The 13,588-nt window shown below is 38.0% G+C and overlaps 2 protein-coding genes across 4 annotated transcripts in view; one reads left to right on the forward strand and one right to left on the reverse strand.

The window, feature by feature from the left end:
* The window catches only part of CEP83 (centrosomal protein 83), a 110,630-nt gene extending 104,355 nt beyond the window's left edge, over positions 1 to 6,275 (forward strand). For all 3 annotated transcript variants that reach the window (XM_023509436.1, XM_023509437.1, XM_003783348.3), the window contains 3 exons: positions 1,194 to 1,297; positions 4,414 to 4,603; positions 5,633 to 6,275. In XM_023509436.1, coding sequence (XP_023365204.1) covers positions 1,194 to 1,297; positions 4,414 to 4,603; positions 5,633 to 5,737 — 399 coding nt within the window. In that variant the 3' untranslated portion in view covers positions 5,738 to 6,275. The remainder of the gene's footprint in view (positions 1 to 1,193; positions 1,298 to 4,413; positions 4,604 to 5,632) is intronic.
* A 670-nt stretch (positions 6,276 to 6,945) lies between these two features.
* Positions 6,946 to 13,588, reverse strand: part of PLXNC1 (plexin C1) — a gene marked incomplete at its 5' end in the record, with an annotated part of 149,276 nt that continues 142,633 nt past the window's right edge. Inside the window, 3 exons of the mRNA XM_012814153.2 lie at positions 6,946 to 9,443; positions 10,600 to 10,674; positions 10,765 to 10,905. Coding sequence (XP_012669607.1) covers positions 9,339 to 9,443; positions 10,600 to 10,674; positions 10,765 to 10,905 — 321 coding nt within the window. The remainder of the gene's footprint in view (positions 9,444 to 10,599; positions 10,675 to 10,764; positions 10,906 to 13,588) is intronic.

Below are 13,588 nucleotides of genomic sequence, written 5' to 3' on the forward strand. Positions count from 1 at the left end.
AATGAATTGTATCTATAATTAACAAATCTCAAAACCAGTGTTGAGTGAAATAAAAACTCATTTATAAAAGAATGCTCACTGTGATTCTATTTACATGAAGTTCAAAAATAGGCAAAACTAAACTGTATCTTTGAAAGTAAACTAGTTGGTTACCTTCTCAAAGGACAGAGGGACTAGTGATTGCACGGAAGAATAGGGACACTTGTGGCATGGCAGAGCTCTTGACCTACGAGCTAATCACACCAGCGTTTGCTTTGTGGTTTTTCATTAAGCTTTACATTTACATTCTGTGTATTTTTTGTATAAGCTTATTACACTTAAAGAGTTTGAAAACAATACCTAAAAAGGTTGTAGCTATTAAATGAGTCTTAACATTATAGGTGTCTTCCTGTTAAACTATAAAAACTGAAAAAATACTACCCTTATTCATATTCTCCTTTTGTGTCATACTGTACGTTTTCATATTATTTAATGAAACCTTTGCAATATTTACTTTTAGGAAATTTTCCTTTGTATATTGTAAAATTATTTTCTTTTAATATTTAGAAAGACATACTTTAAAACTGAGATGTTTCCATAATCTGTTTTAGCTTTCTAATCCTTTATTGCTTTGGTAGTAATTTATCAGTTTTTAAGCATGCTTTTCATTTTGATTTTTAGTTATTTTAAGCACCTGATATCTATGGGACAATGAAGAGCTTGTGATTTCTTATCAGATGACAGGCAGACCCATTAGTAAAATTTGACGACTCCTTTTAGATTTTTGACATGCAGTGATCTAGTTATTGATACCAACTTTTTGGTTTAGCATTCATAATACAGTAGACCCTCTATAAGTTGACCACCAACATACAGACGTGGTCAACATAAGGAACGAGGCCTGCTGTACTGATACATACATGTGGTGCACATCCTGTGTGAATTTAGGTCAGGTTAAGGAGGTGGTCAGTGTAGAGGTGGTCAGCTATGGAGGTTCTACTGTTCTGTTTGTCCCCCTGAGGAGATGAGGTAATCTCTGGTTTATTATCTTTGTAATTTCCAATAAGAGCCATATCTACTAAATTTTGTTCTAGTATTCGCTGAAAACGTACACCTCTACATTTTTCTCTTTTTTTTGTTGGTAAAATATTCTCTGTATAGTTTTGCCAAAAGTGGTCCTGTATGACGTTCTTGTTCATATTGTCTTTTTCTAGAGAAAATCTCTTCATGAAAACAAATTGAAGAGACTGCAGGAGAAAGTAGAAGTCTTGGAGGCAAAGAAAGAAGAATTGGAAACAGAAAATCAGGTGTTAAATAGGTGATGTGTTTTATGTGTATCTCCCTCATGGTTATTTTGATGTCATAAAATGTTGTTTCTAAGTATAATATACTTTTCAATATTTTCTTTTAAAATATGCATTTAAAAGATTTCTAAAACTATTTGATAACTCCTATTATGTTATCCTGCACTTTTTTTTTTTTTTTCCTAACCAAATGTTTCTTCAAACCAAAATGTCTCTACAGAAAAAGTTAGTCACTGGCTTTGGTAGCCAGAAAAGGTGTGAGTTCTTGTTGTTGAGATAACAAAACAGTTGTAGCTATTGCATAGTTCTGGAAACTGGCTACAACTTTGAATCAAAGGTTACTTTTTGGTTTCCTGGTGTGGAAAAATATTACTGGGCTATAACTTCTGGTTTTGCAGCCATATCCAAGCACAGCTAGTAATCAGCATTGTTAGCATTTTTCTTTCTTCTTTTCTTTCTTTCTTTCTTTCTCTTTCTTTCTCTCTCTCTCTCTCTTTCTTTTCTTTCTTTCTTTCTTTCCTTCCTTCCTTTCTTTCTTTTCTTCCTTTCCTTTCTTTCCTTTCTTCCTTTCTTCCTTCCTTCCTTTCTTTCTCTCTTTCTCTCTCTCTTTCTTTCTTTCTTTCTTTCTTTTCTTTCTTTCTTTCTTTTCTTTCTTTTCTTTTCTTTTCTTTTTTGAGACAGGGTCTCAATTGCCCAGGCTGGAGCACGGTGGCATAACAGCTTACTGTGGCCTCTAACACCTGGGCTCAAGTGATCCTCCTACCTGCATCACACAGGAAACTATGACTACAGGTGTGTACCACCATGCCCAGATAATTTTAAAAAAATTTTGTAGAGATAGAGTCTTGCTATTTTGCCCAGGCTGATCTCAAACTCCTGGCCTTAAGCAGTCCTCCTACCTCAGCCACCTAAAGCCCTGGGATTACAAGCATGGGCCTCTGTCCCCAGCTGCATTTTTAAAGCAGAGATTTACTATAGTTAAGTTGGTGGTTGTGGTATGGGATGACCTGTGTAAGTTAAAATCTTTTTAAATTCAGCTAATTAGAGGTGGCCTTCAGGACTTTGGCATGATAATCTGTGAATGCCTAAAAAATTAGCTTTGTCAATGTCATTTTTTCCTAAAGTTGAATAGCTTCACCATTGTGAGACAGGAAAAACCAAAAAATTTTCCTATTATTACTATCAACACTTAGGATAGTAGATGTGTGGGGGTTTATTTCCCATTCACGAAATAATCCATTCTCCAGTGGACACCAGTTGGTTGTCTTATAGTTCATTTCTAACATTATCACCTGGGGATAGCATCAGATGCTACAGGTTGAGAGCTCAGGGCCACATGACTGCTCCCCACTTCAGAATGCCATTGCAAGCCCCAGTAATGACCTGTGTTTCTTTTTTTTTTTTCTTTCTTCTTTTTTTTTTTAGAGACAGAGTCTCACTTTATTGCTCTCAGTAGAATACTCTGGTGTCACAGTTCACAGCAACCTCTAACTCCTGGGCTCAGGCAGTTCCCTTGCCTCAGCCTCCCGAGTAGCTGGGACTACAGGCACCTGCCACAATGCCCGGCTCTTTTTTTGTTGCAGTTTGGCAGGTCCGGGTTCAAACCCACTATCCCCGGCGCCCTTCCCTGAGCCACAGGTGCCACCCATGACCTGTGTTTCTGACCAAGTCAGGGTTCCCGTGAGCCCTGCCTCATGTTTAATTAATTTTCTAGAGCAGCTCACAAAACTAAGGGAAATACTTTATTTACATTTTATTATAAAGGACCTTACAAGGATAGGAGGAGGAGATGGAGGAGATGGCATAGAGCAAGACTTGTGAGAAGGGTGGTGGAGCTTCCCTGCCCAGGCCAGGCATGCCATCCTCTAGGAACCTGCACATGTCTAGTAACCCCAGAAGCTCCCTGAACTACGTCGGGGTTTTTATACAGGCTTCATTACAGATGTAGGCGTGATTGATTACATCATTGGCCACTGGTGATCAACTCAACCTTCAGCCCAGTGGTCATGAATGGAGGGTGGGTATAGGGCTAAAAGTTCAACCCTCCTATTATTCTTAGATCTTTCTGGTAACCTGCCCCATCCTGAAGCTGTCTAATTGCCACCAACCACCATTCATCTCATTAGCATACAAAAGACACTCCTACTGTGGACATTGCTTAGGTTTTAGGAGCTGTGTGTCAGGACCCAGGTATAAACCAAGTGTGTATTTCTTATATCGTAGTATCACACCTACATTTTAAAAATTATATTGAACTATATGCAGTTCTCTATATTTGACTATATCTCATCTGGAAAAGTGGCAGTTTCATAAGGTTCAACTCATCATTTTCTCTACAGTTGGTCCTGGAACAACATGGGCTTGAACTGTATGGGTCCATATGTGGATTTTTTTCAACCAAACCCCTGTTTGTAGGATGTAAAATCCACATATATTGAAGGCTGACTTTCTGTATGAGAATTCCACAGGGCTGAGTTTGGGACTTGAATATGCGAAGATTCTGGTATACAAAGAAAGGTCCTGGAACCAATCCCCCCAGCCTGTACTGGGAAACAACTATGTTTTTATTCGATCGAATTCCTTCTGTGGATAAGGCATTCTTTTGGTTTAGTGAGTCTCCTTTTAGTTGCAGGACTCATGAATGGAGATGGGGGGAGTGAAAGTAAAAGTATCAAAAGTTTAAATCTTTCATTAATTAGCAAACAAAACTTTTTAATAAGTTAACATTCTCCAATGCTAATAATAATCTCACATGATTAAGATGTAATGTCATGTTTCTATTTATCTTTCTAGGTAAACAGATTTTTATCTATATATGATATATAGATAAATCTTTTTTACTTCAGATTAATACAAGGGTACAAATGACTAGATTGCATTGCTTGCGTTTGTTAGATGAAGTTCAGGTTTTAGTTGAGCCCATCACACAGGGAGTGTGCTGTTATACCCTTACATTGTGCCTGTTAGGCTAGAGTTTCCCAATCCCCCGCTGTCTCCCTGCCACACATTTAACTGTTTTTCTCTCCTTTGATAATTTAGAAATCCTTCTCTTCCAATTTAAAACTATATTCTCTGTTCTTTAATACAGTATAACAGTTTTAAAACAAGAACACCTTTTTTTCTTTTTAAGACAAAATGTTCCATTTGAAGAATATACAAGGCTTCAGAAAAGACTAAAGGATATACAAAGAAGACATAATGAATTTCGAAGTCTAATTTTGGTTCCTAACATGCCACCAACAGCATCCGTCCATCCTGTTAACTTTCAGTCATCAGCCATGGTTCTGGGCATGGAATCATCTTTTCCTCCTCATCTGCAGGTATGAGCATCTAAATTTTAGGGAAAAGAAGTTTGTCAAAGATTTCTGTAGGTTTTTACCTGTTTGAATAGAGTTGAAATTCAAATTGTAAATGTGATCAGTCCTCAGAATTAGCCACAAAAATGGTGTAAACATCAAAAGCCAGTCAGTTTTAACTTCTTCCCTTTGATTTACCATAGAAATTTACTTAGAAATAGACTTAAATTTATTAGTGATGGTATTAGGAGTGAAATCTCCTGTAGAAAAGAAGACATTTATTAGAGTCAAAAGAGTAACCTAGGGTTTGTAGCTTGCTTATATGATAACAATTCTAATTAATATGAGCGTTCACTAATACAAATGAACTATGCATTCTCCACGCAGTATTTAATACTAATGAAAACTGCTTTAGGGGAAGTATTGTTTTTCCTAAATCATAGACCCAGAAACTAAGCCAGAGAGTGAAGTGACTTGCCTAAAGTCATAACTAATGAGTGACAAGAGTTGAGTTTCAAATTTAATGCTTTCTGAACCCCACACCTGGGCTCTTTCTATTGTAACAGGCCCCTGAGATATTACATCAAAGGAATCAAATTAATTGAGTGGTTTTCAGAAGATGGAATGTTAATAAGTAATTATGTTTTTGATGTTGTAAGCACAGAAGATTTTAGTCACTGAATCGGATCTCAGACTAAGTGTATTGGCGTGAACAGCAGTTTATTGTGAACAGTCTTAGTAGAAAGTTGCCGTGTTAGTCTACCTGGGCCCTGCATTAGTACCTTCTCTTTCACTCCTTGGTGAATGTTACCTTTAGAGAAGAACAGATACAGGTTTTGCTGAAGGCTCCAGCCTGGGTGAGGCAGGAGAGAAGTGAGAACTAGTATAGTTTAGCCCCTGCTACTGTGTCTTTAGACCGCCGCAACAGTCACTTCCTTACCAGATGTTACAGGCCTGTGTAACAGAGGCAGACTGAGCCTGCCGCCTACCAGTTACTTTCCTACTCATTTTCTAACAGTTTCTTCTGCTGTGCTTTCTTTATGTAATTTTAAGGAGGAACAGCATCAAAGGGAACTCTCTCTACTTCGCAAAAGACTGGAAGAACTAGAAACAACACAGAGAAAACAACTAGAAGAATTTGGATCGCCTGGGGATTGAAGTTCTTAGATAAAAAGCAGACCAAAAGAGGTGAAATCAGAGACTCAGTAAAGCTTGAAGGTCTCACATTTGTAGCAGTTAGATACTTTATTACTGTTTGCCAAAATACTTGAACGTGCCTCAGGAGAAGGTGCCAGCTACATGCTGTATTGCAGAACTATCATTAAGATTTTACCATTATACTAATGAAGACAAGTGATGCCTTAAAGGAAAGATTCAGAGAAATTTGGAATATTTGATTACCCTTTGAGGATGTAAAACAAAAACTAAATGGAACTAATTAGAGAATCAAGCTTCAAAATTGTTTATTAATTTTACTTTGTTGAATTTTTTTTTTTTTGCCTGAAATACGCCCATCTTGAAATCCCTTTTCACTTTGAGATGCTTGGCACAAACAGTAAATATCTTCTGATTTACTGTATATAAAAACTATGAACTAGTTTTTGAAGAAAGATGACAATTTAAAAGTCAACATAATGAGACAAAGGCATCTCTGTTCATTACAAAAGGCTACCTTTTCTAAAAACTAAATAATTTATTAAAGAACTTAATATTTTTCTATCTCACCGTATTGTGTTTCTTTTACTTCAAACATACAGGATATATTTAGCAATAGAGAAGATCTCATTGGTTTTGACTTTGTTGAATTAGAACAGTAAATAACAAGTACAAATAATTAAATCTTGTTCCTGTATTAAAATAGGGGGCCATTGTTTATAAAACCTGAAGCCAGTGGTATCCCTTTAGAGGTATTGTTTGACATTTAACTTTGCTTCCCACTATTTTGGACCTAGTCAAATAGTGATAAATGTTTTATTTCTGTGTGTCTATAAGTATGCCATCGTTTATCCCCCCCCCCCCAAACTGTGCACCCTTTGGAAGCTTTTTAATGTAACATCTTGTAGAGGGATTCTGCTGGAATAATTTCTTCTCAATGAGACAAAGCTCAAGTCTGCTGAAGTAAGTGGAACGTCCATGGTAATGAGCAGCTGAAAGTTCAAGTTGACGGTGGAAGTAAGACATGTAATTGAGCAGCCCTTAGCACTATTAGTAAGAAACTAGGTTTACTTACTGCATAATATGGCTGCTTATTCACGTAAGAGTACATACAGTGATACCTTGTTCCTGAAAAATAATTTCCATGGAGCTACTTAGAATAAAAAATTATAACTAGTAAACTGGGCAAAAAGAAAGACAAAAATAGCCCACAGTTACATCAAAATGTTTATTTTTGGATATAGACATTTAAAACATTCATCTCCAAGAACAGCTTCAATCAAGTATACAATAAGAAATAGACTTTAAGTTCTAATACGGAAAAGGTAACAGAATTTTTAAATGCTGCTGTAGACACTAGTGTTAGAAAAAAAGGTTATAAATGGTTTTGCACCAAAAAAATATGCAAAGAAACTTGAAAAATAGAAATTGTTTGCCATTTGTTTCTCTGGTTGCTGTTTAATATAGACCCAGTGACTGATTGTCTTCAGCACACATCTAATTTGGCCATTTACTGCTTTTGGCTAATGTGATCCCAAATGTGATCTAGATAGTGCTTTTCACTGGAGGATTGACAAACACGCTACATACATTAGTGAATCTTCACACCACCTCAGTGAGGTAGGTTAGAAATATTATACAGAAATTGAGGCACAAAGAGGTAAGTGACTTGCCCAAAGTTCCCAACAGCACAGTCCCTAGAAGAGGAGACAACTCTCTACACAGGACTCACGTGCCAGAGACCTGGACAGGGACACCCTCATGTAGCATTTAGTAAATAACTTAGATAAAGCTGTAGCTGACCCTTTTGAGTTTTCTGTACCCTAAGGAGGGGAAGTCTTTTGGGCAACTCTCCTACCCTTGGCTCTCAACTCTCCTATTGTTCTCTTACGACCTCCTTCACCGCTTTGAAGACTGTAGCAGCCTTAGATGGGGAACAGACCTCTCACCTTTATACGTATATGTAACCTATTTGGTAGTATTTTTGAGGTGTGTCCATTGGACAGACAGTGGTCAAAAGCAAAAGGATTGGGAAGGTGCCTGTCGGGGCAGTAACCGCTTATTTTCACTGATCAGCTTGTTGAGGTATCACCTCTCTTTACCAGATAATAGGGAGCAAAAAGGAATTGCATTTATCTAAGACAAATGCCCATTTAAATCCTTATGTTCCATATAGTGTTGGTAAATGACTTTAAAGAATGTGTGATCGTGTATTATTTTATTTGGAAAATTTTTTTTTCCCTTGATCAAGGATTCAGAGCACCAAAGGTAAAAGGTGCCTGTCACAGAAAAGCTCAAGAGTTGCCAATTAACGCTTTTTACTACTTCTGGTTTAATAGAAGGAAAACACAGTGGTATTAAAATTGGTCATGAGCAGCAAAAATTCAGGAATAAAAAATCAGCAATAAAAAGACTACAGTATTACTGGATAGAGAATTCTTTAAAAAGAAAGGCATGAATAAAGTGGGTATTTCAAATTCTTTCTCCTGTGAGGAATACTTTCAAAAAGTACATAGTAAGACTAAGATACCAAGTTGTATACTAATATTTTTTGGGCCTTGGGCCTCAAATATATATATTTATATATAATACTCCAGTGTGAACAGCAAATTGATGAAATGTAAAATGTATCTTTTTTTTTTTTTCTAAATCACACACAAGTATTTATAACCACAAGGTTCACCAGAAACCTAAAGCAAGGAGACAACAGTATCTTAGAAACAGGATTAGAGGAGTGAGTTACTCTTCCACAGGTCGTTCTGATCAAAGGTTTTGAAGCAGAACTAACAATTTTTGTTTTGTGTAATACCCAACATGTCCACCATCAAATACATTATGAAACTAAAAATAAAGGGCACAAAATGAACATACGTCAGGACAAAGCATCCGGGTAGAATGCTGTGCGTGTACATGAAGCCCACTCACTCCCCTTGCTTTAGAGCTCCTTGGTGAAATGGAGGTGAGTTTGATGGAGTGCCATTGGTGACCACTGAAAAACACGAGCCCTTTCAACAATGTTGCAACACTGTTAGTTTTTGGTTTAAACACACACACACACTCACAAATGCTAAGTGTACACACTACCAAATTCTGCGGTCAGCTTTTCCAAGAACTACTGGGGAAATTTTCAATGCTGCAAATCCTCGAGGTTGCCCTAACACCTCCACCTTGTTTCCAAATGACTCATTTCACATTTTGTTTTAAGCATTGGCAGTACCCCTTTGCTGCAGAGGTGCAGTGTAGTCACAAGTGCTACATAGCTGTAGTTTTCAAACAAAACCACTTATATCATTGTGCTTAAGTGGAGACTGTAGTTACAATACTGACACCTGCTTACTGGCCCTGTATTCTCTGTAAACAAGGAGGCTGTTTGCAACAACCACTTCAACTCTATTTACAGAAGGGTTCCCACACTGTACACACAGGCACAAGGGTTGGTATGCTTTCTGAAAGCTGTGCATGTGCCTTGGTGTCTTAAAAAGACAGTGCTCAAAGTGGAACCTATGTGCAAACAAGAAATTAACGACACAGAGTAGCTCAAGCAGCCATTTTGCTCCCAAGTCGTCTGAAGAACTTTGCCAGATTAAGCCAGTCCCCAGAGTGCTTACATCCACTTGCATTTCTTCTTTTCATCAAATAAGACTTTTACATGCAAGAGTTGTTTCTGAGCTTCTTCCAGCCCTCGTTCTCTTTCTAGTTTATTTAGGATCTGTTGACAATTAGAACAGTTATTTTAGATATAGTGGTTTCAGCATTACAATACTGTTTTTTGCATACCTGATGCTGTGAGTGGTAAAATCTGTATGAAACAGATGCCAACATTTTCTTCTTCAATCATTTACATACTCACTTTGCAAGTTGTTTTGCTAAGTCATTATCACAGGATCAACAACACTTTGGCTTAAAATAGAAGCTTGAAAGAAATACCAACAATTTGCTTACGAATATGGGGCCAGGCTTCCAAGGCCCTGCTTTATGCATTATGTCACAGCCATTCCAAGCACAGCAAGCATTCCTGGGCAGCCAACATGCAGGCAAGTATTTCTCCTTAAATGCAGCAGGCAGGGCATCCTGGTCAGAGACTGATACCTTCCTCCCCTCCCTCCCCTCCTGAGCAGTGAAGGCCCTCCTCTTCCCTCCCCCATCCCCAGTGCTCCCGTTCTCACCCCTGACCCCTGGAAAGAAGGATGCTTATCATGTTTAAGGAACTCATTGCCTCTACCCTACCTTAGCGCTTCACTTGATCTTCAAGTAGCAAATGGAATTGGTGAGCTATTCTCACCATTGACATGGATAGCCTGTCCCAGCATGACTGAGTGGGGGGGAATCAGGGAAGGGGGAATTAACATATATTTGGAAACAAGGCATCTGATGAATGTGTCTGTGTGAATTCCCAAAGAAAAAAATCCAGATTAAGGAGAATTAATCATAAAGGAGAATGGTTTATTGAAATAGTTGCTTAAGACAGAAATGTCATAATTTCATATAACTACTGAATACAGAATCTAGGCGACTTAACAAGCTTAGCTTTCATTTTTAGCAAATGATGATCCAGCATAAGCTGGCCCCACTTCTTAATAGGACCACTAACTCATCAAAGTTAACGTGAGTCGGTGTGGCTATAGGCCCATGACCTCAGATGTAAATTCAGGCTGGTCCAAAGGTGGGCAGTAAGATAGAACGGTAAGAAGGGCAGCCGTGTGCAGGGTCTGGCTTGGTGCCAGGATCCCCCATCTCAGACAGGCTTCCTGGCCTTCCTTTCTGGCCATTTGGGATGCCAGAGATATCCTGAAACTTACAGAATGCTATAACCAAGTCCTTGTGATTTATTCATGGGTTAAAAGCAATGTTATTTAAAATCTTACCTCATCAAAATATTTTACGATGTATTTGTAGATTTCTGTCAAGGCCACTTCTTCATTAAATTCATTTTCATGTTTCTAAAAGAAAGACTTGTTGAGAGATTCTGAAATGACTTTCTTTTTAAGAGTAGTAACTAAACAAAAGCTATTTGTGCTTTCTAATGATACCTTAGATTCCTGAGTTAAGAATTCTTCCATTTCTGAAGATGACAATGGAGGCAAATCCCTGATTGCTTTGTAATAAGATTTTACTTCTTCTTTGTAGGTTGGGATATCCTTGGCATACAGAAGTTTATTAGTTGGTGCTTCCTGAAAAAAAGCAACCACCGCCAAAAGAGTAAAAAACAATGGGGAATTTATAACAGTATTACTTCCTGCTAACAAGGCTTTGTGCAGTAGGCCTTAATAAATGTTGTTGACTGAATGACTGACTGCCATCTAGATAGTTCTGGTGAGTCACTGTTATTTTCAGGCAGATTAAATGCTAATATATTCTGCCTTCCTCTCATAAAAGAACTAAAATTATTATTTTTGCATGATTTTGAGTTACTGTAACAATGGAAGTTATTTCAATCATAGTTCATTACTAATGGTTGTAAAAAGCCTGAATTAAAACATTTGCTCTCATCCTCACCCACCAGCGAATTTGGCATTTATAAAAGACTTGATTGTAGGTCTGATTGGGCTCTTTATATAACCACGAAACTGGTAAGTAATTGGCAGTGGCAGATTTTTCAGCTTGTCCGTTTTATCTCATTATTTTATCAAGATCTTCTAGCTTCCTCAAGGAAACTTCACCATCTTAGTACGGCTCTAATATCTGATTTTGCAAAAGTCCCTTGGCAGTTTGAATAGTTAATGTAATTATAACAGTGATAATATTTTTAAATTAAGTAAGTAAAGATTTTTAAAAAGTCATTTTTCACAAAAATTAAAAAAAAACAATTCTGCTCAGGGAAGATAGGTGAGTTAATGGTAGGGCTAAAATCCTAGTACATTTTAAAGAGCCCAGGCCGCAGAACCAATGGTTTGATGAATCATTTTGAAGGATCCCTAAGATATTATTACTGAGATTTTTATCGTTTGTCAAGTGTAACTGGAGCCCAGAAATTGTGATTCATTCATTCACTTTATTTACTAACCAGGCACTGTGCACGGCCATCAAATGTACAGTGATAAAGCTGACCAGTGCCTATCCTTAAGAAGCTTACAGTCTAGTTGAGAAGACAAATTTACACAGTGTATACTGTGATGCAAGTAATTAATTAGTATCAGAGGGTAAGGACAAGGACTGTAGACTTGAACAAATCGAAGTCTTAATTCTGCTACTTTACATAGACAAGTAAGATCTAAACACTCAGCATCAATTTCCTCATCTATAAAACGAGGGTATTGGTAACTACTAGACGTGGTACTTGAGAAGATTCATTGAAATATACCAAAAGCTTGGTAAATAATCTATAGACAGCTACTTTTATTGCTAATAAATAAACATTTATGTGTCCTTTAGTGAGCTAAGATGAACTCTGTTAGCCAAATGAAGAAAGCACCGTAGGAAATGCATCAGGGGAAAGCTCCCAAAGTAAACTGATTTGAAGCTCCTACAGTTTCCGGTACACATTAGGAAATCATGCTTGCTGAATGAATGAAATGTCTGTGAATAAATGAATAGGATTTTACTAGACAGGGGTGGTGAGACAGGGACATGAAAACAAGCTCATACTGTATTTGCGAGAAGTAAAAGCTATAGCACAGAGGGTCTGTGGAGTGTGCAAAAAAATGATAAGGCCAGGAAGGAGGCCCGAAGCCAGTCAGGAAGCACCAGGTGGCACTGCGAAGACTCCAGCAGGTGGGTCATGGGAAGTACTGGCAATTGTTAAGAAGCAGCCTGACAAGATGGGGTTTGTATTTCAGAAAGATAACCTGAGACACCGTGAAAAGGAAGCATTTAGGGGATGAGTGGGCAGCAGGGGCAAAGACACTGCTTAGGAAGTAATTATTATCCCAGTGGGGAGGGATGAGCAGGAGGGGCAGAGACACCTTCTAGACAGGAGTGAGTGGTAACCAGCTGACTGAGGATAGAGGTTGGAAGAACAGAGAAAGGAGGGGGCAAGACAGCGCTGAGGACTCAGGGCGATTTGTAGGAAGGGTGGTGATAAACAGAGTGGGTGGTGATCAGGAGTCTGCCCGTCAATGACCTCTCTTTCCATGTTACTCTTAAAATCTTTCTTCCAAAGAGCTGCTTCTCAGGGCTCAGAGATTTTCTGAAATCTATTAGGTACAGATATTACTCAGTTTCATACATTTTGGAGTGTTCAAATAAAACCAAAGCACCTCTTTCAAATTTTGCTCTGTATTTTCATCTTCCTTTGTTTTTGTGGGGCTTTTGATCAGCAAAGAAAACCATGGGAAAGCAACGGTCATGCTTTGATGATACACTGACAAACTGGTATTGTTAGAAATCTCTGGCAAGATATTCTTCTCCCAAAAGCAATTGATTACATTCAAATATATGTTTTTTGTATATTCAGATGCATTAATTTAGTTTCATACTATTTCATGTAGTTTCATACTTTGGGTTCATAGCTTATTAGTACCCATAGAATGTTTTTCTAGAAAACAAAGAAAATGCATACTTTGTGGCAAAAGCTTTCCACAGGCAGAATTTTGCAGTAGGGTGGGGCTATTTTTGTTTTCACTTTTTTTTTTTTTCTTTTTTGAGACAGAGTCTCAAGCTGTTGTGGGTAGAGTGCCATGGCATCATAGCTCTCAGCAACCCCCAACTTGGGCTCAAGTGATCCTCTTGCCTCAGTTTTTCTTTTTTTTTTTTTTTTTTTTAAAGTAGAGACATGAGTCTCATTCTTGCTCAGGCTGGTCTCCAACTCCTGAGCTTAAGCAATCCAGCCACCTCAGCCTCCCAGAGCGCTAGGATTACAGGTGTGAGCTACCTTGCCCAGCCTAACACTTCCCAGGGTCCACTAACATAGAAAAC

This window comes from Otolemur garnettii, unplaced genomic scaffold (assembly GCF_000181295.1).
Source record: "Otolemur garnettii isolate 467f Iridium unplaced genomic scaffold, OtoGar3 scaffold00007, whole genome shotgun sequence".
Classification (NCBI taxonomy): Eukaryota; Metazoa; Chordata; class Mammalia; order Primates; family Galagidae; genus Otolemur; species Otolemur garnettii.